Source organism: Nerophis lumbriciformis, linkage group LG07 (genome assembly GCF_033978685.3).
Source record: "Nerophis lumbriciformis linkage group LG07, RoL_Nlum_v2.1, whole genome shotgun sequence".
Taxonomy (NCBI): domain Eukaryota; kingdom Metazoa; phylum Chordata; class Actinopteri; order Syngnathiformes; family Syngnathidae; genus Nerophis; species Nerophis lumbriciformis.
This window is the reverse complement of record NC_084554.2, coordinates 18400765-18427869: the sequence shown is the minus strand read 5'-3', so window position 1 is coordinate 18427869 and position 27105 is coordinate 18400765. Positions and strand designations below refer to the sequence as shown.

Genomic DNA, 27105 nt, shown 5'->3' with positions numbered 1-27105 from the left:
CAAAACATGGACATGGTGTCATTAGTTAGTCACCGAGCGAGCTCGCTTGTTAGCCACGGCTACAGCACCGGCAACAACACACTCTTGTTATTGTTATGCTCCGCTCGCGGCGGTTTGATGAGGTCATCAAGCGTCGCCAGTAAACCTCTCATGCTGCAATCGTCGACTCCTGTGTTGTGTGTGGGAGAGGGGAGAGGGGAGGGGCTGCTGACTGGGAGACGCGACTGCTCTTTACTTCTCCCTACGTCCGTGTACCGCTCCGTACAGCAGCGTTTTAAAAAGTCATTAATTTTACTTTTTGAAACTGATACCGATAATTTCCGATATTCAATTTTAAAGCATTTATCGGCCGATAATATCGGCAGGCCGATATTATCGGACATCTCTAATTCAGTGCTTCAGTTTTTCCATCCTTTGTTAAAGCCTTGTTTCAAAATTGAAAAAAAAAATGTTTGTCATCAACATTCTACACACAATAACCCATAATGACAATGTGAAATAGGTTTTTTAGATATCATTGCAAATTCATTACAAATTAAAAAAACTACAAAATCTAATCAAAAGTGAGCTCATGTTTCAACTGATCATCCTTGAGATGTTCCTACAGCATAATTTGAGCACACCTGTGGTAAATTCAGTTGGTTGGACGTGATTTGGAAAGGCACACACCTGTCTATATATAAGGTCCCACACTTGACAGTGCATGGCAGAGCACAAACCAAGCGTGAAGTCAAGATATTCAAGGAATGGCTTCAGGACAACTCTGTAAATGTCCTTGTCCCAGCCAGAGCCCAGACTTGAATCCGATTGAAAATCTCTGGAGATATCTGAAAACGGCTGCGCACCGACGCTTCCTATCCAACCTGATGGAGCTTGAGAGGTGCTGCAAAGAGGAATGGGCCAAACTGCCCAAAGATATGTGTGCCAAGTTGTGGCCTTGTATTCCAAAATACTTGAGGCTGTAATGTCTGCCAAAGGTGCATCAACAAAGTATTGAGCAAAGGCTGTGAATACTAATGTACAATAAATGTGCAATTTTTTTTGTTTAAAAAAAACAAAAACTTTTCAAAATGTCATTTTGGGGTATTTTGTGTGAATTTTGAGGACAAAAATGAATGTGTTCCATTTTGGAATTTGGCTTTAACGTAACGAAATGTGGAAAAAGTGAAGCATTGTGAATACCTTCCGGATGCACTGTATATATAATGATAATGATAAACAATGTGATATATATAAATGATAATTGAAAATGTATAAATGAACATGCAACATCACTTTTAACTTTATTGAAGATGGCTAGGTGGTAGAGCGCCAGGCTTTAATACATCAATCAATTCCTTTATTGTCATTGTCATAATAACACTTAAGTTATACATGAACAACGAGATTTTGTTTGAGCTTTGTCCAGCGGCATAAAAACTGCATTGATGTGCAGGTTGACAATAGTTTACATTTTAGCATTTTAGCATTGTCAGGAAGATCGCGTCTGATGGGTGTTACGTTGATGTTGCAGCAATGCAATGTCCAGAGCACAATTATTGAGGTGGTGAAGAGTGAGGTAATAAGATGGTCTGGGGCAGCAAAAGGGCAGACTGTTCATTTAGCAGTCTCACAGCCTGGGGATACAGACTGTGAGACATTCTGGTGGTCCTGGCACGAATCGATCTATACCTCCTTCCAGAGGGTAGCAGGTTGAAGAGGCCATGTGCTGGGTGGTATCTGTCCTTCAGGATGTTGTGTACTCGCTTTAGGCAGCGAGTTGTGTACATGGCACTCATCTCTGGGAGTATCGTCCTTGTAATTTTCCCCGCCGCTTTAACCACTCGCTGGAGGGCCTGTTGGTTCGCTTTAGTGCAGCTAGCAAACCACACTAAAAATCCGTAAGTGAGGACACTGCTGATGGCACAGTTGTAAAAGTTGACCATTGATTTCTGCGGAATGTAGCGAAGCCTGCTTTTTTGCCCCCCTAAAGTCCCTCTGCAAAATACTTAATGCATACCGTTGTTACCTCTTTTTTTTTTGTCAGCAATCTGTTCCGAAAGGTCTTTGAAGACAGAATCGTAAGAAAACCAAAGCTATTTTTTTTTAACCATAAAAAACAATGGAAATCAAATGTATCTGTTCCAGACACCTACAAATACTGTATGAACACAAAACACATTCTATAGAAAAGTACTCAGAAAGCATATATACACCTCTGCCAGGCAGTAGCTCCCAATAGTAAAAGATCTGGAAAAAAAACATCCAGACAGTGATCCGGATAAGCCACCAAAATCTAATCATTTTTTAAAATCCATTTCTGACATTTTCTGAAAGTTTAAAATCAACTCATATTTTTTTGAGTTATGTTGTGAACTAACTAACAGAAAAACAAACCCCAGCGATTACATATACCATATTTTTTGGACTATAAATCGCTCCTGAGTATAAGTTGCACCGGCCGAAAATGCATAATAAAGAAGGAAAAAAACATATATAAGTCGCACTGGATTATAAGTCACATTTTTTGGGGAAATGTATTTGATAAAACCCAACACCAAGAATAGACATTTGAAAGGCAAATTAAAATAAATAAAGAATAGTGAACAACAGGCTGAATAAGTCTACGTTATATGACTCATAAATAACCAACTGAGAACGTGCCTGGTATGTTAACGTAACATATTATGGTAAGAGTCATTCAAATAACTATAACATATAGAACATGCTATACGTTTACCAAACAATCTGTCACTCATAATCGCTAAATCCGATTAAATCTTATACGTCTATTCTCTTACGTGAATGAGCTAAATAATATTATTTGATATTTTACGGTAATGTGTTAATAATTTCACACATAAGTCGCTCCTGAGTATAAGTCGCACCCCCAGCCAAATTATGCGACTTATAGTCCGAAAAATACGGTACATAATTCTGCAGTTAATAAAAAAAGTATAGAAACTAACTTACTGAGATGCTATCTGTTTGGACAATCTATTCCATGGAGCGATATGCAAGTTTTGTACATGAAATGTTTGGCTGTGCAATAATTGAGGAAAATAAGGGCAAAATCTACCATGAAAAATTAAATCATGGTAAGTGGGGCGTACAAAAACCAAGGTACAATTTTGTTTCCAGAAATGGTCTGACCGTGAACTTTCTCCCGCTTTCATACTTTGCATAAATTTTAGACCGTGTAGTTCTTTCCTCCGATGTCTCAGGGACTACAAACAGATAAGTTGACATCATAGCAATGTAAGAACTGTAATCAGGAATTGTAGCATGAACACACACACGCACACACACATACACGCACACGGTCCCCCCATGACAATGCTCGAAGGCTCAGAAAGTGAAAGAAGGGTTAAAAAGAGTTTGTTGCTCCAAGTTAAAACCTCAACACTGCAAGCAAAGGATTACTGTCCTGCTGACAGCAGTTCACAGCTCCTGCTGATACAGTCCTAGTTTGTCTAATCTGCATGGATTCTTACAGTCAGGGAAATAACACTTGAACGATGTGGAACCAAAGGGAGGATTTCCTCCATTAAACACGTCTTAGCAGAAGCTGGAGACGTGCAAAGTTTCCCAGGACGGATTATCAGCAGGACACGCTCAGCATAACTGCCCTATTATTGACTGTATATGCACAGTCACTAACACAAAGGAAATACATGTGTATGAACCTGCTGACATTTTCTGATAATTATGTCGGATGTCCGCAAAAAACAAATATCGTTTGATATCCACTTGCATCTGAAATGTCTGATACAAGCAGTGTAAAAAGCTGGACAGCCAGTTCATATCTAAATGTCCTCCAATAAGCACACAAGATTGGTCTTTTCTTGTATTTTGGTCAAGTCATTTACAAAAAGTAAACATGATAGGCTACTAGAAGCTAGCAGCTACCCAACAGCTAAGCACACAATAGCACACGGGCTAAACATACGTAACAAGTGTCCTTTATTGAATAATATTGCAGTCTAAAACTACACATTTGTCAATATAACCAAGTATCGTTGCATATTACTTACACATACAAAGTCTCCAAGGCAGAAGCGTATTGGAAAGTATCCAGTAACAAATGTGTCTGCATTGTTCGACTTACTGCGTCATGATCCTAACTATAAGTCGCAGATATATAAGTTGTGAAATGAGTTATTCACACAGAAATATTGTGTAAATGTTTATTTAAATAACTTAATGGTTTCCGTACCGCTGATAAAAAATAACAATAAAAAATAGAAGTTATCGTAATGGACCCACTACCTGTGAAAACTAGCTCTTCAATCAGCTGAACAGACTCAATAACTCCACAGTGATGTTTTGGTGAATTTACTGAGGAATTTGTGAAAGTGAAACAATAAAAAAAAAAATGCCATTGTAAGTCAATAATACTAACGCAGACACTCGTAAACGTGTTGGCATATTAGCTAATGTTAACGACACCAGCTTGAATACATTACAATACCTATAAAAAAAACATGCGGCGGTTTAGTATTGGTAGGTTAGAATAGTTTTAGTTATATTGTAAAACATAAAAATGTTGCTTAGAGTGATGAATGGAAAAAAAACATACGGGTAGAAGCGGTATGAATGATTAGTAGATGGAACGGCACTTGTAATTCCAGTTCAAGGCACGAAACAGAATTAAATACTCTAGATGCTCAACTCGCAGCACCTGCAGTGAGCGAACTGGTCCAAAATATGGCATCATAGTAGGGCTGGGCGATATGGCCTTTTTTTAATATTGCGATATTTTAAGGCCATATCGCGATACACGATATATATCTCAATATTTTGCCTTAGCCTTGAATGAACACTTGATGCATATAATCACAGCAGTATGATGATTCTATGTGTCTACATTAAAACATTCTTCTTCATACTGCATTAATATATGCTACTTTAAAACTTTCATGCAGAGAAGGAAATCACAACTAAAAAAATCACTATTTTTTTCATACGGTGTTGATCTGGAAATGTTTGCCTCTGCATTTTGATGGTGTGGACGTGTGGCACCAAACGGAGATGTTGACATGCGGAGTAAGCACTGTTCATTCTCTTGCAGGTGACTTTTCAAATGATGCTACATATTAGCAGTAATGCTACTTTTTATAGCAACGCTTTCGCCCCACACTTGACAAATTACGGTTGTCTGTTCGACATATTCCCACTTGAAGCCAAACCACCGCCAGACGATGGACCCCCTGCTGATTTTTGGGTGAATTAATTATTCCTTCATTTGTTACCAGATTCGCACCTTCTTTCTCTCGTATTACCGCTAGCATCACAGCTAACGTTAGCCATGCTGCTACCTCTTTGCTGCGTGAGGGCGTATACGTATGTGACGTATGTCGTGACAGTATGTGACGTGTGTAGAAGCTGCGCTTGCTGTCTGTGAGAAGGAGACACAGGAAAGACCGAGGAGAGCCTGTAGTGTAATGCCAGCAGCTAAAAGCAACTGTGTGAGAACGCATACTCGAATATCACGATATAGTCATTTTCTATATCGCGCATATCGATATATCGCCCAGCCCTACATCATAGCACAAACAATAACACACCTTTTCAAAACATTATTGCCGTTAGTGAAGAAAAATCCATCAATTAGCCTTACTGTTTATAAAACGCAGGGCTCAAAGCATATGAAAAAAGTAGTGGCTTATAGTCCGGAAAATACTGTATTTCACTTGATCAAACCTTTTTTAACATTCTACACTACAAAATAATAAAAGCATGTACTATGATTTGTGCCGAGATCGCATCGGATTTAATATCGGTATTGGTCAATAATACGCAAGGATCTTAAAACCTAATCGTATCAAAGATTAAAAAAAAGTTGTATCAACAACCCTAATTCTTACTGCAATGTGGAGGAGCATTGCAACACTGTCATCTAAACATGCACACGTTAGTATAATTGTATTGATTATTAGACGTTATTGCTTGCATATTATGAGTATTTTCATAATCCACTAATATATTGTTTCAACATCCTAAGACCTTCTATTCTGCTTACCTTCCTCACACTTGGTAGCTGATTCCACCAAACCTAAGACCACCACAACAACAACAACTCGGACTTCCAGTTCCACTGCGACCGCTGCCTCGCGCGCACGAGCCTCAGCCACCAAAGCGAGCTTACCTTCCACCACTGCAGTACCAGAGAAGAAACCAGCAGTACCTCGTGTTCCAAGGACCACATCTTCAGCAGCAGCAGCTACCAGCACCAGCAGCTCCTCCAGGACTACAGCTCGTCTTGGAACTTCATCAGCGCCTGACATCAAGAACGTTCGCTCTAAGATCGGCTCTACGGACAACATGAAGCACCAACCAGGCGGTGGAAAGGTTAGTTGTACACACTAATCTGATGACTACAAACTTAACTTTTGATTTATTCAAAGCGGTTTTCTTTTAACCAAATAAATCATTCTAATAATTACAAATTGTTACATGTATAATTGTATTTTATAAGCAAGAGATATGTTCTTATTTCTTCTTGTAGTAATGTATTTGTGTGCATTTACTCTGCATTATTTTACCTAATTTGTCTCTCATTTTCCGGAAAGTTTCCCTTATTTTGAAATAAAAATGTTTGCTTTAAATGCACATAGATTTAGCAATAGCATTTTTGTTTGGTCACCAGAAGCAGCAGCACAAATTGAAGATTCAAAGTAAAAATAAAGTGAAACTTTAAATGTGATTCTTACAGTTTTTTAAAAAAGTATAATTTGCATCGATACCAATGCTGCGCTGTTCTGAACAACAAATTAAAATATAACTTTATAATTACATTCATATTGTTCAACTATAGAACAAAGTCCTCACCCTCTACATTCTCATTGTTTTAGTTTGCTTATTTTACATAACCATCTCCTGCTCCATCCCCTATGCATTCATTGCTTATCATTATATAGTATTACATTTCCTACCAAACATTACCATTGCATTACACTTGCCTACCCTTACGTTACAATACAGTTACCTACCAAAGATTAGCATCACATAACAATAACCAACTATTGCCTTTCCATTATATGGTAATTTCCTATTACCATTACCTAAATTACATCGGTTTTCTCCAGCTTCCAACCTTCTGGAAAGAATTTACTGTCGTAGTCGTAGTACTGTAGTATTTGGACAGGAGCGAGGCATTTGCTCCACATGCCTCCTAAAATAACGTTCTGCTTTATTGCGATTCCCACAAATTGATGTCACTGCAACGTGTTTAATATTTGTGCAAGGAATGTTGCTTGTTGTTTGAACTTCAAAATTCTGAATATAATTATTTATGTTAGTAATAAAACTAGGTGAAGAAAAATCATCAATAACATGTTATGCAACAAGGGTCAGTCCAAATCTTCACACTAATAAATATTTTATATCGACGCAACAACTCTAATTGACATATTTGAGAAATTAAGTGTTCTGTCTCAATTTTTTAGCGCATCTTTAAACTTTCAGTAAGTTTTTGTATTGAAGGAAGAACCTTATTGCTTTTTAATGCACATACTATACAATTGAGTATACTGCTAAAGCAGGGCAGTCGGAAGAGCGGCAAATTTTTTTGTTGGTCTTTGGCTTTTTGTAAAAAAATTAACTTACTAATAGGGGTGTTCCAATCCGATATTGGTCCTGTGTCATCAAAAAAGTATGTATGTAAAATACGGTATAGGTCAAAAGTTTGGACACACCTTCTCCTCATTCAATGCATTTTCTTTATTATCATGACTATTTACATTGTAGATTGTCACTGAAGGCATCAAAACTATGAATGAACACATGTGGAGTTATATATTTAAAGGGGAACATTATCACAATCTCAGAATGGTTAAAACCATTAAAAATCAGTTCCCAGTGGCTTACTATATTTTTCGAAGTTTTTTTCAAAATTTTACCCATCACGCAATATCCCTAAAAAAATGTTCAAAGTGCCTGATTTTAACCATCGTTATAAACACCCGTCCATTTTCCTGTGACGTCACATAGTGAAGCCAACACAAACAAACATGGCGGAAAGAACAGCAAGCTATAGCGACATTAGCTTGGATTCACACTCGGATTTCAGCGGCTTAAGCGATTCAACAGATTACGAATGTATTGAAACTGATAGTTGTAGTGTGGAGGCAGGTAGCGAAAACGAAATTGAAGAAGAAACTGAAGCTTTTGAGCCATATCGGTTTGAACCGTATGCAAGCGAAAACGACACGACAGCCAGCGACACGGGAGAAAGCGAGGACGAATTCGGCGATCGCCTTCTAACCAACGATTGTTATGTGTTTGTTTGGCATTAAAGGAAACTAACAACTATGAACTAGGTTTACAGCATATGAAATACATTTGGCAACAACATGCACTTTGAGAGTGCAGACAGCCCAATTTTCATCAATTAATATATTCTGTAGACATACCCTCATGTCAGCAGGCCAGGGAAGCTAGGGTCGATATTCTTCTCTTGACGGTGTGAGCCAAGACATCCAGGGGGTTTAGCTCGCTCGTCTGCGAGAACAAACTGCCGCCATTGCTTGCCGTGCTACCGAGGTCCTTTGTCCCTGAATTGCTCACACACTCCGGCAGATTCAATGGGGGTCTTGTGGCAGATTTCTTTGACTTTATCATTGGAAATGCATCTGCTTTGAGTGTCGCAGGATATCCACACATTCTTGCCATCTCTGTTGTAGCATAGCTTTCGTCGGTAAAGTGTGCGGAACAAACGTCCAATTTCTTGCCACTTTCGCATCTTTGGGCCACTGGTGCAACTTGAATCCGTCCCTGTTCGTGTTGTTACTTACACCCTCCGACAACACACCGACGAGGCATGATGTCTCCAAGGTACGGAAAACAGTCGAAAAAACGGAAAATAACAGAGCTGATTTGACTCTGTGTTTGAGAAAATGGCAGATTGCTTCCCGATGTGACGTCACGTTGTGACGTCATCGCTCCGAGAGCGAATATTAGAAAGGCGTTTAATTCGCTAAAATTCACCCATTTAGAGTTCGGAAATCGGTTAAAAAAATATATGGTCTTTTTTCTGCAACATCAAGGTATATATTGACGCTTACATAGGTCTGGTGATAATGTTCCCCTTTAACAATAAGAGGTGAAATAACTGACAATATGTTTTATATTGTAGTTTCTTCAAAATAGCCTCCCTTTGTTCTGATTACTTTTTTGCACACTCTTAGTAATCTTGTGTAATCAGATCCGCGTGTGTGTTTTAAGCTGTGTGTCCGTATAATAATTTGTCTTTGTGTAAAAAAAATATCTGCCTGTCCGTGTTTCGATTGGCGTGTGTGTAAAATAAAATGTGTGTTTGTGCATATTTAGACGTGTGCTAAGCAGGAAGTCTATTAGCTGTCTTTTTACACGCGACGTTTGTACAGCGATTTGAACGTGTAAAAGGATTTGTCTGTAACTCCCCCTTGCCTTTCCTTATACTCACCACTAGTTGGCGCCTTGCAGCCACTCACACAATTTAAAACACACACGTGGATCTGATTACACACACACAGATTGAAATACAGACACACACATTAGTCCACAGACATGTGAATTGCATTGCACATGCACAGATTGAGATACGCGTTTGCAAATAATGTTGCAACAATAATACTTTCATAGTTAATTAACATTTAATGTCCTCCAATGAGCACACAAGGTTGATCTTTTCTTGTATTTAAGTCAAGTAATTTACAAAAGGTAAACATGGTAGGCTATAGGCTACTAGAAGCTAGCAGTTACACAATAGCACACAAGCTAGACATATGTAATAAGTGTCCGTAATTGAACAATATTGCTGTCTAAAACAGCATACTACTTACACACACAAAGTCTCCAAGGCAGAAGTGTATTAGAAAGTACACAGTCACAAACGTGTCCACATCATTTAACTTACTGCATCATGCGCTTAACTTCATGAAATATTGTGACCACTAGGTGTCGACAAAAACAATTATCACTCTACTTCAATTCAAAGACTGCGTACCGTATTTTCTTGAATTAGCGCCGGGGCGGTAATTAATTTAAAACCTCTTCTCACTCCGGCGCTTACCAAAGGCATGCGGTAAGTTTAGGCATGCGCTTATAAATTTGAGTGTAATGTAAGGATACCATCATGAAAAGCACATTTAATAAAAAAAAACGTTATTATGGTCTTACCTTTACTTATAAATGAAGTCAATGCGCAGCTCCTTCTGAACAAAAACATTGATAACTTGTTTATAGAAGTCTTCCTTATCTTTCTTCAGTTTTAAAAGTCTCTGTCTCGATGGAGGTCTTCCTTTAATTATTACCTCCTGCTTTGATTGAAAGTCCAGTTTAGAAAACTGTTTTATTTTAGATATGTAATCCTCCATGTTAAAAGTGCAAGCGAGTAGAAAAAATAAACGATCGCTGCTAACTGTTGCTGCTTGTTGTCACTTCTTCTGCAGCCGAGTAGTCGCAAGAAGGATCACTAGCGCCCTCTACCACCAGGAGGCGGGAGTCATTTAATGACTCATATTTGACACACGCAGCTACGGTACATTAATAAAACATAGCTGCTTACTGTTCTTTTTAGCATATTCAATAGCTTGGACCTTAAATCCTACTGAATAGCTCTTTATCTTCTTCCCTTTATGCGATTTTAAATTATTGAAATCAGCCTTTTCCATTTTGAAAATTATGACAGGTGAAATGTCACTCGTGACGTGACGAGTTTGACCCGGCGGAAATTCTAGGCATATGCTAATTATTTTGCGAAACGAGTTTGACCCGGCGGTAATTCTAGACATGCGCTAATAAATATAATATTTTGCGAAACGAGTTTGACCCGGCGTTAATTCTAGGCAGGCGCATACTATATACCCGACGGCAATTCAAGGAAATACGGTAACCATTCCAGACGATTAATAATAAATAGGTTTGTGTTTTTCAAACCTACCATCGGTCTCTGTTTGACTAATTTCATTTGATCAAACCCTTTCTAACATTCCTCACTACAAAATAATACAATTATGGCTGATTCCTGCTGATATTGTATAGACCAGGGGTCGGCAACCTTTACCAGCCAAAGAGCCATTTTGACCAGTTTCACAAATTAAAGAAAACAATGGGAGCCACAACAATCTTTTGAAATTTAAAATGAAATAACACTGCATACACAGTTTTTTTTTGCTTTGTGCTATGTATAAACCAAGGGTCTCAGACACGCGGCCCACACCTTAATATGTAAATTGAATGTTAGTGCGGCCCGCGGGTTTTATATGAATGGCGCTTGACAGCGTCGTACTTGTCAACCCTCCCGATTTTTCCGCCAGACTACAAATTTCGGGGCAACTATTCTCTCAAACGTGCCGTGATGGTACAGCATTTAGCGGCCACTACAACCAGCGTGCCCGGCCACACGTTGTATGAGACTTCTACTTGTTCACGTAAGTGACAGCAAGGCATACTTGGTCAACAACCACACAGGTTACACTGACGGTGGCGGTATAAAAAACTTTAACACTCTTACTAATAATGCGCCACACTGTGAACCCACACCAAACAAGAATGACAAACACATTTCGGGAGAACATCTGCACCGTAACACAACATAAACACAACAGAACAAATACCCAGAATCCCATGCAGCCCTAACTTTTCCGGGCTACATTATACACCCCCACCAAACCCCGCCCACCTCAATGACGCACGGAGGGGGGGGTGTTGATGTGTGAGGGAGCAGGGTTGGGGTGGGGGCGGGGTTTGGTGGTAGCAGGGGTGTATAATATAGCCCGGAAGAGTCGGGGCTGCATGGGATTCTGGGTATTTGTTCTGTTGTGTGACGGTGCAGATGTTCTCCCGAAATGTGTTTGTCATTCTTGTTTGGTTTTGGTTCAAAGTGTGGCGCATTATTAGTAAGAGTGTTAAAGTTGTTTTATATGGCCACCGTCAGTGTAACCTGTGTGGCTGTTGACCAAGTATGCATTGCTGTCTCTTAAGTGTGCAAGCAGAAGATGCATATAACAATAGGCTGAGCTGGCATGCTGTTTATACAGTTTGTAGAGGGCGCCAATTGCTGTACCATCATGTCATGCCCTTATTATTATTGCAAGGGTGAAAATCGGAGAATATTAATCCCGGTAGTTTTCTGCGAGAGGCACTGAAATTCGGAAGTTTCCCGGGAAAATCGGGGGGGGTCGGCAAGTATGCAGCTGAGCCGCATCAGAGTGATCAAAGAGCCGCAGGTTGCCGACCCCTGGTATAGACAAACGCAGTGTAGGTTGAAATTAGCATTGACATGAATCAAATTAATGATTGTTTAATCCCACATTGGAAGTAGTTGAGGCAAAAGGAAAAACACAACTAAAGAAATAACACTTCAGGCAGCATTGTTCTGCTCACTAGCAAGGAAACAGGAGCAAAGAACATTTGAAGAAAAAAAGTAAAATATTGTCTGACAAAAATAATAGTGTATTACTGAATTTATTGTTGGTTGTTCATTGTTCTTGCGCTAAACAGTGATCAATTTGTGGGAACTACAAACGTTTTAGAGTCAACTACATACAGTAGCAAAGAAAATACTTACGGTGACATTGGGGCAACAATCAAAAGTGTTCGTCCTCTTCCTCTTCTTGCTGCTTGTCATGAGGTGTTGTTGACACGGGGTGGACATGTCTTCCCAGGTGTCAGCAGCCTCTAAGAGCAGAGGTCTGGCCTCCAAAGAAACAAGCCAGGTCAAAGTGAGTTCCCTCCATCTTCCCCATCATCAACACAAACTCCTCTTTTCTCTCCACAAATTCATTTTCTTTTCTATATATTTTGCTTAATTTTTACAATTCCTTTTACAATTGCTATCATGTTTGTCCTCATCTTTTGTTGGTAAATATTTGTTTGCAAGGCATTCGACTTGCCAAATATCTTTGGGTTCTGCTTTCCTTCTATCACAAACATAAGAGTCTTTCTTCTGGGTAACGTTTTAATCGTGGCCATCATGGAATTGAACTGTGATCTACTGATTAAAAGCCAAATCTGTCTTTTAAAAGACAACAAAAAGTTAGGAATATGTGGCAGATGCTGATGACAATCTAAGGTCAGTGGCCTCTTCCGTCTGAGAACTTTCTGTTTGAAGGCTGGCAATGGCGAGATATAAGTTCAGCAATTGTTAGGTGTTTGGTTGGGGTGCCAGAAAAAAAATATTCCTATCTGAATTGCGATTCTTATTTATTATGATTCTGAAGCAAATCAAAATTTTAAATTATCGATTTTTGAAAAGACATCTCTGGGCAGAATACGTCATACCTCAGGAGCCAAGAGAAGCTTTTGTAACCTGTTTTGAAAAGGTTTTATTATCATTTACATACCGAAAATATTGTGAGAATCGGTTTAAATTAAGAGTTGTTTCTGAATTGAATAGTCACCCCGATAATTGAAATCATATTCATTCCTGAGTAAGATTCACATTCCTAATGTTTAGGGATGAGTCCGTGAAATCCCCAATCTCTTCAGGGACACTTCTGGTAAAAAAAAAAAAAAAAAACTATAATGATAAAAAGTGTCTCAACCTGTCCCAGAAACGTTTCCTCACTCAACAAGGCTGTTGGAAGTTTGCTTGATGTTAGAAAACTAGAACCGCCTAAATGTAAGATAATCCGTGTAAATGATATGTCATATTTATTCAGCACCAGTTCACAAAAGAACATTACACAAAAAGCAGGTCTACGACCACACTTCTCATTAAGGACAGAACAATAAGACAAATATCTAAACCACTAGATTGACCTGACGCCGTTCGGAGCGCGTGTGTTGTTTGGATCATGTTTTTATTTGTTCTGCACGTTAACAATCACTTTGTATCATAGGGCCCTATGGTTTACGCGTTAACAGAATCCCGGAATTGGCCAATAAAAATGGAATCAACTATTTAATGCAGAAAGTCACGGAAATTGACATACCGTATTTTTCGGATTATAAATCGCAGTTTTTTTCATAGTTTGGCCGGGGGTTGCAATTTATACTCCGGAGCGACTTATGTGTGAAATTATTAACACATTACCGTAAAATATCAAATAATATTATTTATCTAATTCACGGAAGAGACTAAGCAAATGGCAGCAATCGTCACACACACATCAACCAAGAAGAATTCGGTGGGGGAGGGTCATGGCAGAAGTGCATTGTGGGTCATGGGATGCTAACTGCTATATGCTATATGCTACTGCCGTAGCTATTAAAATGCATCATTTCAACATTGGCGGTAACTAGGGATGTCCGATAATGTCTTTTTGCCGATATTCCGATATTGTCCAACTCTTTAATTACCGATACTGATATCAACCGATACCGATATCAACCGATATATACAGTCGTGGAATTAACACATTATTATACCTAATTTGGACAACCAGTTATGGTGAAGATAAGGTACTTTTAAAACATTAATAAAATAAAATAAAAAAAATTATTGAATAAAAAAGAAAGTAAAACAATCCAAAAACAGTTACATAGAAACTAGTAATTAATGAATTAATTAGTAAAATGAGTAAAATTAACTGTTAAAGGTTAGTACTATTAGTGGACCAGCAACACGCACTATCATGTGTGCTTACAGACTGTATCCCTTGCAGACTGTATTGATATATATCAGGGGTCGGCAACCTTTACCAGTCAAAGAGCCATTTTGACCAGTTTCACAAATTATAGAAAACAATGGGATCCGCAAAAAAAATTTTTAATTTTAAATGAAATAACACTGCATACAAAGTTATTTTTTTGCTTTGTGCTATGTATAAACCAGGGGTCTCAGACACGATGCCCACACCTTTTTATGGAATTTTTAAGCTGGTGCGGCACAAGGGTTTAAAATGAAAAGCGGTTGTCAGCGTCATGCGTGCCGTGATGGTACAGCATTTAGCGCCCGCTACAATCAGCGTGCCTGATCAGCCACATGTTGAATGGGGCTTCCGCTTGCTCACGTAGGTGACAGCAAGGCATACTTGGTCAACAACCACACAGGTTACATTGACGGTCGCGGTATAAACAAAACTTTAACACTCTTACTAATAATGCGCCACACTGTGAACCCACACCAAACAAGAATGACAAACACATTTCGGGAGAACATCTGCACCGTAACACAACATAAACACAACAGGACAAATACCCAGAATCCCATGCAGTCCTAACTCTTCCGGGCTACATTATACACCCCCGCTACCAAACCCTGCCCACCTCAACCGACGCACAGAGAGGGGGGGGTTGATGTGTGAGGGAGCAGCCTTGGGGTGGGGGCGGGGTTTGGTGGTAGCAGGGGTGTATAATGTAGCCCGGAACAGTCAGGGCTGCATGGGATTCTGGGTGTTTGTTCTGTTGTGTTTATGTTGTGTTAAGGTGCAGATGTTCTCCTGAAATGTGTTTGTCATTCTTGTTTGGTTTTGGTTCAAAGTGTGGCGCATTATTAGTAAGAGTGTTAAAGTTGTTTTATATGGTCACCGTCAGTGTAACCTGTGTGGCTGTTGACCAAGTATGCCTTGCTGTCGCGTGCGTGTGCAAGCAGAAGATGTATATTGTATAACAAGTGTTTGGCTGGCACGTTGTCAATACAGATTGTAGAGAGCGCCAAATGTTGTACCATCATGGCACGCCCTTATTATAGCTGTAAGGGTGAAAATCGGTGAATATTAATCCCGGGAGTTTTCTGCGAGAGGCACTGAAATCCAGAAGTCTCACGTGAAAATTGAGGGGTTCAGCAAGTAAGCTGCTGAGCCGCATCAGAGTGATCAAAGAGCCGCATGCGGCTCCGGAGCCGCGGGTTGCCGACCCCTGATATATATTGATATATAATGTAGGAACTAGAATATTAATAACAGAAAGAAGGGGAGGGATGTTTTTTGGTCGGTGCACTAATTGTAAGTGTATCTTGTGTATTTTATGTTGATTTAATAAAAACAAAACAAAAACGATACCGATAATAAAAAAAACGATACCGATAATTTCCGATATTACATTTTAACGCATTTATCGGCGGATATCGGCAGGTTATCGGACATCTCTAGCGGTAACTTATAAAAACTGAGAAGGGCTGAACAAAAATGGCACCGAAAAGGAAATCATATACTGCAGAAAGAAAGGACGCTAGCGGCGCATACCAGGAGTGACAACAAGAAAGAAGATTTCATCGGATTTAGCGATCAGGAGTGACAGATTGTTTGGTAAACGTATAGCATATGTTATATATATTTGTTATAGTTCTTTGAATGACCATAATATGTTATGTTAACATACAAGGCACATTCTCAGTTGGTTATTTATGCCTCATATAACGTACACTTATTCAGCCTGTTGTTCACTATTCTTTATTTATTTTAAATTGCCTTTCAAATGTCTATTCTTGGTGTTGGATTTTATCAAATACATTTCCCCCCAAAAATGTGACTTATACTCAAATGCGACGTATATATGTGTTTTTCCTTCTTTATTATGCATTTTCGGCCGGTGCGACGTATACTCCAGAGCAATTTATAATCCGAAAAATACGGTAATGTGACTGAAATGCTTTATCTTTGTTAAGTTAATGATAACTTGGCAGATTTGAATACTATAGTTTGAACACCAAATAAGTGATGTTTCTCTTCTTCTATTTTAAAGCATGTAAACTTATTGTTACAATATTATGTTCCATGAGACTCAAAATAGTGGACAAAATTGTATTAATACATTTTTGCAGTGAATTCAACGGTCAGAATTTTAGAAGACATTTTTAAGTTTTATTTTATTAGATATTTTTGTAAATTAACACAATTTATTAGTCATGGTGGATTATTGGGATATGATATTCTGGGTGTGTACACTGGCCCGAACACTGTCATAAAACTGTAATAAGAATGGTTCCACCTATATTCCTCATACATGAACGTTTTACAGAACTGCGGGCTGCAGTGTGTTGCTATGGTAATAGCTCAGTATCAACACACTTGACCAGGTAACCAGAACAGCACAACTCATAGCACTTAAATTCACAATTGAGAGTAGCATATGTCATGAAACAAAACTTGCTCAGCTTAGTTTAAAGGTTAATATTTGCCGTTCCAACGGTAAAAATGTCCTCCCCCTTCCGCTAGAACTCACATTTACACTTGCCTGGTCTAGTACCACCCTTCCAAGAGCCCTCACCCATCCCGGATATCAATCATCAATCAATGTTTATTTATATAGCCCTAAATCACAAGTGTCTCAAAGGGCTGCACAAGCCACAACGACACCCTCGGTACAAAGCCCACATAAGGGCAAGGAAAAACTCACCCCAGTGGGACGTCGATAGTAAGTCTATACTGCAAACTGTACACTGACTACTCTCAAGTATATCCAAGATTGCTTTTTATTGTATTGTCTTTTGACAAGTTAGTAAAATAGTTGCTAAAAATCTTAGGTACTGTATTGGTCCTTGTACCAAGGGACAGGTATACTAATCGATTCATTAAGAAATATACTGTTGATTACTTATATCATGAAGTCATTGAGGCAATTTGAGCTCAGTTTGAACTTGCATGCGCTGTAAAGATGATCAAACATGATGTCACCTATTCACCATCGTCATGGCAACTTCCTCAGGCAGAATTATTCTGGCAACAAAGCAAGAGTATGGAACATTCATAGAAAAATCCAAATGGAAATATTTGAAGTACCGGTATTCACAATGTTGAGATCTGGGATGACATGGTTGAACATTATGTAATTAGAAATGCATATTTTAGTTAGCAGTCACTTTCTGGTTGATCCAGGACAGTTTATTGCCAAACTAAAAGGCAGGAAGTTCTATTTGATATCACAACGAGCAGGGAGTCTCGTGCTGCATCTTTTCTACGCTTTTTAACTCTACTTTGTTGGTGACCTCTGATCTACTCTCTTCTTCCTGAACACCTTCCAACTCCTTTTCTTCTCCCTCTCCTCCGTCTTGTGCTGCTCTGCTGGTTCAATTCAGGTTCAGATAGTCTCCAAAAAACTGGACTTCAGTCATGTGGGCGCACGCTTGGGCTCCAAGGACAATATGAAGCATGTTCCTGGTGGAGGGAATGTAAGTACAGTTTGGTTTGTTGACGCTATCAGGAAGCGGAAGCCAACTGATGAAAGGTTGACTTGGAGAGATGCTGTTGAAAATTGTCAGCAGGCAAATATCGTGTCAACTCTTGGCTCATATAAGTGTCAATAACCCGTATATGTTGACCAACTTATCAAATCGTGATACACCAAGTTCTTCTTATTATTTGAGATGAGCTCGACATACACGGCCAACCTTTTTGTCAACGTAGCATTTGAGGAGGGGTTATTTAAAATCATTTTCAAAGACAAAATAAACATTGCAGTCATCATGGATTCAATGTTTTGAAAATATGATGACATGAATGAATTAGCATATTCACAAGCAAACTAAATATTTTATCCCCTCTTCTCAGTTCCTTCAGGAATTCGCCATGTCACAATGAAGTCAATTCACACAAATGTAACTCAACCTGTGAATTATGCACAGCATCGCAATTTTGTCTAATGCCCGCAACCAATTTCTCTCTGAGGAGCGCTCAACATGCGCATGTTCACTGTCTAACCAAAATTCATGTTTTTTTCTTTTGCAGACGAAGCATGATAACGTGTAACAATATATCAACTCTTTATTGCTCAAACAACACAATGGTCATTCTCCAGCGTAGCTCGTTTCTTTTTACAGCGCGGGTAATGTAGTATACAAACATTTACTACCTAGTTTACATGTATTTATTTAACATGGTTTAACGTGGTTATTTATGTAATTATCATTAATTATGACTATTAGTTATATTGAATTAAAAAAGTACAGGCATTTAACAATGAGTTCTGAGTATGTGCTTTAACTGCCATGTAGTGTCTACTTTAAAGTCTGTGTGGTATAAAATGAGTAAAACATTTGTTTCAATTGCTGGTTTTCTAATTGTTGTCATACTTGCCAACCCTCCCGAATTTTCCGGGAGACTTCCGAAATTCAGCGCCTCTCCATAAAACCTCCCGGGACAAATATTCTCCCGAATTTCAGCCGGAGCTGGAGGCCACGCCCGCTCCAGCTCCATGCAGACCTGAGTGAGGACAGGCTGTTTTCACGTCTGCTTTCCCACAATATAAACAGCGTACCTGCCCAATCACGTTATAACTGTAGAATGATCGAGGGCGAGTTCTTGGTTTCTTATGTGGGTTTATTGTTAGGCAGTTTCATTAACGTCCTCCCAGCGCGGCAACAACACACAACAACAGCAGTCATGTTTTCGTCTACCGTAAAGCAGTTTGTCTGCCGTAAACAGCAATGTTGTGACACTCTTAAACAGGACAATACTGCCATTTACTGTACATGCATATGTGACAATAACATCTAGGGCTTTTAGAGAGTGCAGTGCACAACTGCGCACACAACAAGGAGACGAAGCAGAAGAATGAGGAAGATACAGCCATGGCGACGCCAACGACGAGTAAGATGAAGAAATACACCTGTAAGTTCCAAGCCGCAGCTGCGATTGGACCTGGATAGCCTCCGGGAAGAAGTAGTAGAGTACCAAGTGCTTAGCAGTGAAGATCTTCCTCAAGAAGCAAAGATTGACCGGTTTTGGGCCATGCTAGGAAGAGATGGAAGATTCCAGACTCTAGTGCATTTGATGAAAGCACTTTTGTGCGTGCCACACAGCAATGCATCATCAGAGAGGGTGTTCAGCATGGTTAGAAAAATAGTGACAGAGAATAGAACAAGGATGGACAATTCAACCCTTAACTCCACAATGAGTAGATGAGTGTTATGTGTGTATATGTGTAAATAAATGAACACTGAAATTCAAGTATTTCTTTTATATATATATATATATATATATATATATATGTGTGTATATATATATATATATATATATATATATATATATATATGAAATACTTGACTTGGTGAATTCTAGCTGTAAATATACTCCTCCCCTCTTAACCACGCCTTCAACCACGCCCCACGCCCCCACTCCACCCCTGACCACGCCCCCCACCTCCCGAAATCGGAGGTCTCAAGGTTGGCAAGTATGATTGTTGTTAATATCAGGTGCTTTTTGAGGTTAAAGTTACAAGGAACACTTAAGGGATGTATCAATATGAAAATGTCATATCACAGTTATTATATTATTATCGCTGTATTGTTAAATGTGCTCATAGCGGGTTTATAGACACACTGAAGTCTTTCAGTGAAATTCTAGAGGGATTGACTTCTCCTAGAGAGGAACTGCACTTTCTTTGGAATTTTGCCTATTTTTCACAATCATTATGAAAGACATGACGATAGATGTTATTTAATTTTTTTGGTATTGTAAATATTAAATAAATGTGATCAAAAGTCTGCTTACAATGGAGCCTATGGGAGCTGTGCAATTATGCCTACAAAACCTTTAAAAAAAAAACATCCAAACACCTTCATTGAGGTTTTATATACATTACGTAAGTATGTATGTAATGTAGTAACAGGCGCATTTATAATAACATTTGATATTTACGTATTTTGATCATTTTAGGCATACGTGGCGCATTAATTTCAAAAACGCATCACAACATTTGCTTTTTTTTATTTCATTATCACCAATTATTACTCACTGCAGACTTTATGAGAGCCAACAAACATAAAAAAACATAATCTACTGTACAATGTCTGCTGTCATGTTCATATATTCCCATTTAGGTGAAAAATGTCTCATAATCCTCACGCAGAGAAGGGGTGGGGGTGCGGGAGGCACCAAACGTCTTTTCGTGTCGTCGTTGCTAGTTTCGGGTCCTAAATGGCTGTCAAAGTGCACCAACTTGTCGGAATACCTACTCAGACTTCTTCTGTCCAGGTGAGATGCATTATTTATGATCTATAATAAACTTACAAGGAGCAGGGAAGCAAGGAAGCAGCAGACCAATCAATGATGTAAACATAGCGACACACGGAAGTTATCACGGCACCGCTATAAATAGTTTGTCTGTGTTAGCGCTTATAATAACAATATCACTAATACTTGGTTAATATTCAAGTCACGAAATGTAAATGTAGTATTGTTGGCGCTTTTTGAATGGTTATTTATTGGATTTAGAGGAGCTCCCATTGGCTCCGCTGTAAGCAGACTTGTATCTATGAGTTAGAATGCAACAAAAAAAAATCCATTTGTCATAATGATTGTGAACAATAGGCACAATTCTAAAAAACAGTCCAATTCCCCTTTAGAATCCCTGGAAAAAATCGCAAGTAAATGTGCAAGCAATGACTGGTTTCATTTTCAATTTTTGGGTAATTTCCATACTCGACATAATCAGGAAAACGAAACGAAATGTCTTCATGTGAAACAGTGAAGAAGTCCCACACGATCAATGCTATGCATGTTCGATAATTTAGTGATATCCTCCTGTGTCGGCTTTTGAATGTCTTAGTTGTTTGAGTGCACACGTTTGTTTGCACTGGAATGTACGTTAAAATCAGTACACTGTCAGTACCAGGATGTTGCACTCAAAACAGTCACAATGGTGATTGTGCAGTGATGGACACTTACCACACTCAATAGTCGCCACCTTGGCTACGTAGCAGAAGGGGAGGGGCTAATTGTAGTGGTTGCAATTCCCAATGTAAAAGAAGAAAAAAGAAAGAGGAAACATAAATATTGTAATCACCTATCCAGGAAGAATGCAATGCAAGTAATGAACTTAGGACAGAGCTATAGTCCTAACCGGTGCCATTAGGAACTAATTACAGTGTACACAGCAGTGACGTGCGGTCAGGTTGATGGCTGGTGAGGCACTGACTTCATCACAGTCAGATTTACAAACATATGAACCCTAAAGAGTATCTTATTCACCATTTGATTGGCAGCAGTTAACGGGTTATGTTTAAAAGCTCATACCAGCATTCTTCCCTGCTTGGCACTCAGCATCAAGGGTTGGAATTGGGGGTTACATCACCAAAAATGATTCCCAGGCGCGGCGCCGCTGCTGCCCACTGCTCCCCTCACCTCCCAGGGGGTGTTCAAGGGGATGGGTCAAAAGCAGACGACAAATTTCATTACACTTAGTGTGTGTGTGACAATCATTGGTACTTTAACTTAACTTTAACTTTACACATACAGTTTGTAGCACACAAAAAAGCACTTTTTTATTTTTTTTATTTTTTTTATTTTTTTGTGTCCTGTCCAGCTTCTCAGGCAAATCATATAGTTGATGTAGATGCCCATGTCGGCTGTTCAGATTTACTTTACAAAAGAGAAGTGTAGAATACTTCTCTTGTTGCCTTATTTGTATTTGACTTTATTAAATGTATTTATATTATCATTTAGTGCAGCCGGGCCAGAGCAGGAGGGGATAAAAAGAGAAAAAAAAAGAAGACAGAGGGGGAAATTGTGGGGACAAGAGGGGGATTAGACAGAGAGACAAAAACAACAACAGCAAACAACAACAACAACAACAATAGAGCAACATCAGCAAATATGACATGTACAAATATGATGGTAAAAGTAATAGCAAATAAGCAGTTAGCGAAAAATAAAAAATAATACAGAAATGACAATGAGCATTATTACACTACAAATGGATCAATACAAATACCAATAGAAATAGCGCTATTGATAATGAACAATACCAATAATTTACCTTTATTATCAACAATACAGTTGTTTAAATGCAACAATACATATACGTAATGATAACTTGAGATACGAAAGAATGCAGAAAAATGGAGGGGGAGAAAGAGAAGCAACCTACATTAACCTTGTAGATTGTTATAGTCACAATAGGTTAAGCTTTGTCAGTGTGCCATGTGTTACACCCAGTTTACCCTAGGGCAACAACGTTAATATATGTTTGATGAAACGTGATTATGTGCATGAGTGTAAGTATGCATATGTACTTGTATATGTACAGAATGTGTATATGTGTTTGTACAATGAATGTATATGTACAGAATGTGTATATGTGTTTGTACAGTGAATGTATATGTACAGTATGTGTATGTTTGTATATTGAATGTGCGTGTGGATGTACGAACATTAGGTAGGTAAATATGTACTGTATTTGTGTATGTATGTGGGAGCCTAGGTACCTATGTACGTATGTGAGCATATGTGAATTTGCATGTACAATACATTCGACTCCCAGAGTGCGTGGGAGCCAGAGCACGGCCCCATCACCCCCGAGAGCCCAACCCACAAACAGGAGGCGTGGTGCCCAGGGAACCAGGGACCACCGCCCCCACGCAGCCAAGCCGGCCAGCGACAGGAACCCCAGAGCCCGACCCACCATGCCGCCCACAAGGGCCAGCAGCAGGCCGCAGACAGACGCACCCGGCAGAGGACAGGGCACGAGAAAAGCAGGGGACAGCCAGACCCCAAGCCAGCGAGAGACCACACCCCACACGGGCAGAAAGGCGAGACGCCCCGCCCGAGGGACCCAGAGACTCCCCGCAACCGGACGGGAAGACCGCCCCCGGCCACCCCACCCAAACCGGCCGCCGCAGGACCACCCAGGCACAGGGCCACGGGAACCACCCACCCCACCCGCAGGGACCCCAACGATGGAGATGGAACAACCAGCAACCGCCCCGCCGAGCCCCCCCCCTGAGGGAGGGGAAAAATTTAAAAATAATATTAATAAAATATATTTAAAAATAAATAAATTAATTAATTAAAAAAAAAGAATTAAAAGAAGGAATTAAAAGAAGATCACAGACATGCTGACAAACAAGGTCACTACCCCAGCAACTGGCCGACTCGCAGCACCTCGGAATACCTTGCAGCACCAAGCTACCACAATAGACGCAAAAGCAGACGACAAATTTCATTACACTTAGTGTGTGTGTGACAATCATTGGTACTTTAACTTAACTTTAACTTTACACATACAAACTGTAGCACACAAAAAAGCACATTTAATAAAAAAAACGTTATTATGGTCTTACCTTTACTTAGAAATTAAGTCCATGCGCCGCAACTAAAGCCCTCACTTAAACTTTCCACGTGCAAGATTGAATCTATTTAAAAAAGTGTAACCGAGGGTTTATAAATGTCGCCTATACTGTATGAAACTACAAAATAACAAACACGGAGGCTCCAGTTTACACGAGGACCACTTTATTTACCTTCTTTCAAAAACCTTCGCAACGTGACATCACTTCCGCTCTTAGCGCCTTCAAAATAAGAGCTCAAGGCATATACTGTATAAAAGCGCATAACAGGAACTTAACATCACAAAGAGGAAAGCCCATGAAAATAGGTTACAAAAGTTATTTAATAAGAAGCCAAAAAGTGCAAAAACAATAATGTTCGTGTTGGAGAAGTTGTGAATTAGGTACACCTGCAGTCTGCAGGTGTATCTAATGTTGTGTCCCTGCAGTCATTCACAACTCCTCCAACACCAACATTATTGTTTTTGCACTTTTTGGCTTCTTATGAAATAATTTTTTTAAATAGATTCAATCTTGCACGTGGAAAGTTTAAGTGTGGGCATTAGTTGATATAACAATTCTACGGCGGCGGTGCAGGAGGCGAGCCTCAGCCAGTGCGTCTTTTGCAGCCGTTTTATGATCGCTCAGCACAAGAAATACTTTACACACATACAGTTGTTGACAAAATACACTGTACATTATATACCTCAGCTAACTAAACTATGGAAATGTATAATATAGTTCATATAGCAATACAGTCTCACTGCACAGCAGGCCAGCAGTTAGCCGAGTCATTGCGCAATCCATGTTGCGGCACTGAGTGACGTGCCTCAACTGGCTGCTGTTCACCGCACCGTCTCTTCTCAGTATTTGAACGGCAAATGTGAAAATTCAGCGATTTTGAATAAAAATAATCTAAAACTGGTGAAGTTAAATGGAAAATAACTTTATAGTATAATCACTGGATACATATAACAATTTAATTATTTTTTTTCTTTTTACTTTTTTTTTCTTTCCATGATGGCAGGTGAGGCCCCGCCTCACCTGCCTCTAGTGACTGCACGTCACTGGTACACAGTATACTTCTTGAACTGTACTAACATAAGTTTTCTATTTGAGACACAGCCTATGTTCAAATGAAAATTTTCCAATTGAATCTTGTCATTTCCCCCGGAATTATGGACCAAATGTAATTTAAACATTTGTCACATTTGACAGGTGCAGATCCTCAGCAAGAAGGTGGATTTAAGTAAGGTGACGTCAAAGTGCGGCTCGAAGGACAACATCAAACACAAGCCTGGTAAGCTTAGACATTTTGCTTTTGGAAACACAAAATTAATTTTGCGTATCGTTTACAATCATTATGAAAGACATGACGACGGATGTTTTTTTTTTTGTTTTAACGCATTCTAAATATTGAATAAATTTGATCAAAAGTCCACTCACAATGGAGCCTCTGGGAGCTGTTCAATTCTGCCTATAAAGCCCCTAAAATACATCCACACCTCCATTAGGGTTTTATATACATGATATAAGTGTATATGTCATGTGGTAACGGGCACATTTACAATAACATGTAATATTTACCTATTTTGATTAGAGATGCTTTAAAATGTAATATCGGAAATGATCGGTATCGTTTTTTTATTTTTTTATTGAATCAACATAAAAAACAAGATACACTTACAATTAGTGCACCAACCCAAAAAACCTCCCTCCCCTATTCACACTCATTCACACAAAAGGGTTGTTTCTTTCTGTTATTAATATTCTGGTTCCTACATTATATATCAATATATATCAATACAGTCTGCAAGGGATACAGTCCGTAAGCACACATGATTGTGCGTGCTGCTGGTCCACTAATAGTACTAACCTTTAACAGTTAATTTGACTAATTTTCATCAATTATTAGTTTATATGTAACTGTTTTTATATTGTTTTACTTTCTTTTTTATTCAAGAAAATGTTTTTATCTTATTTTATTTTATTAATTTAAAAAAAGAAAGGACCTTATCTTCACCATACCTGGTTGTCCAAATTAGGTATAATAATGTGTTAATTCCACGACTGTATATATTGGTATCGGTTGATGTCGGTATCGGTAATTAAAGAGTTGGACAATATTGGAATATCGGATATCGGCACAAAGCCGAAATCGGACATACCTAATTTTGATCATTATAAGTATTAATTTTAAAAAAGCATCACGTTGCCTTTTTTTTTTTTTTTTTTCATCACTGATTTGTGCTCACTGCAGACTTTATGAGAGCCAACAAACATAATAAAACATCACTTATCGTACAAGGTCTGCTGTCATTAGAATGCTGACTGCGAGGATGTTCATATTATCCCATTTAAATGAAAAATGTCTCATAATCTTCACAAACAAATGGGGTGGGAGGGTCGGGTTGAACAAGCGTTTTTTTATGTCATTCTTGCCAGTTCCAGGTCCTATATGGCGGTCAAAGTGTCCCAACTTGTCGGATTATAGCCTCAGCCATCTACTTTTTGAGATGCATGATTTATGATCTACAACAAACTCACAGGGAGCAGGGAAGTGAGGAAACAGCAGACCACTCTATGATTTAAACATAGACACACAGTAGTGATTACTTCACCGCTATACACAGGCATGTGAATTTTCCATCTAAAGTCGGAATTCCGTCTTTTTTAATCTCGGGAAAAAAATAATAATCTCCCGTTTTTCCGGTTTTTTTTCCGACCCTAAATCAAGATTCGAGACGTAGTTTATATTACGCCGTAGTTGATTGGTCGATATGTTCCTTGTGACCAATCAGGACATCTGTTATGAATGATGACGTTAATAACGTCATCATTCATAATAGTTATTACCGCCATTTTCCATATGTGAACGATGTCGGTTCTCGAGAGAAAGGACGCTTTACGAGTAAAAGAAATTGATAAACATGTCAAAAATAAGTTTCGATGGGACTGGATGGAAAGGGAAATCACTGATACTGTTGGGAAGAAGGAAGTTACGACTTTGTTCGGTGATTTTATTCGGAAAATCGATCGTCCCGGAAAGGTTTTGTGCACGTGGTGTCATGATAATATTGGCTATGGATCACGAGGTTTCAAGGCTTTGGAAGTACATGCGAAACGCCAAAAACATATGAAACAACTTGAAGCAAGGTATGTTCTATTAATGATGTTTTCATGTCTTTAAACACTAAAATATTTTCTTCAAATGG

General features: G+C 39.0%; 1 protein-coding gene across 9 annotated transcripts in view; it reads left to right on the top strand.

Annotated features, from left to right (window-relative positions):
- The window catches only part of LOC133609784 (uncharacterized), a 243781-nt gene that overhangs the window by 197173 nt on the left and 19503 nt on the right, over positions 1-27105 (top strand). For 6 of the 9 annotated variants that reach the window (XM_072913470.1, XM_061965731.2, XM_061965724.2 and 3 more), the window contains 4 exons: positions 6020-6330; positions 12630-12686; positions 17924-18016; positions 25109-25190. In XM_072913470.1, coding sequence (XP_072769571.1) covers positions 6020-6330; positions 12630-12686; positions 17924-18016; positions 25109-25190 — 543 coding nt within the window. The remainder of the gene's footprint in view (positions 1-6019; positions 6331-12629; positions 12687-17923; positions 18017-25108; positions 25191-27105) is intronic. The other 3 variants (XM_061965725.2, XM_061965727.2, XM_061965728.2) reach the window with 3 other exon arrangements.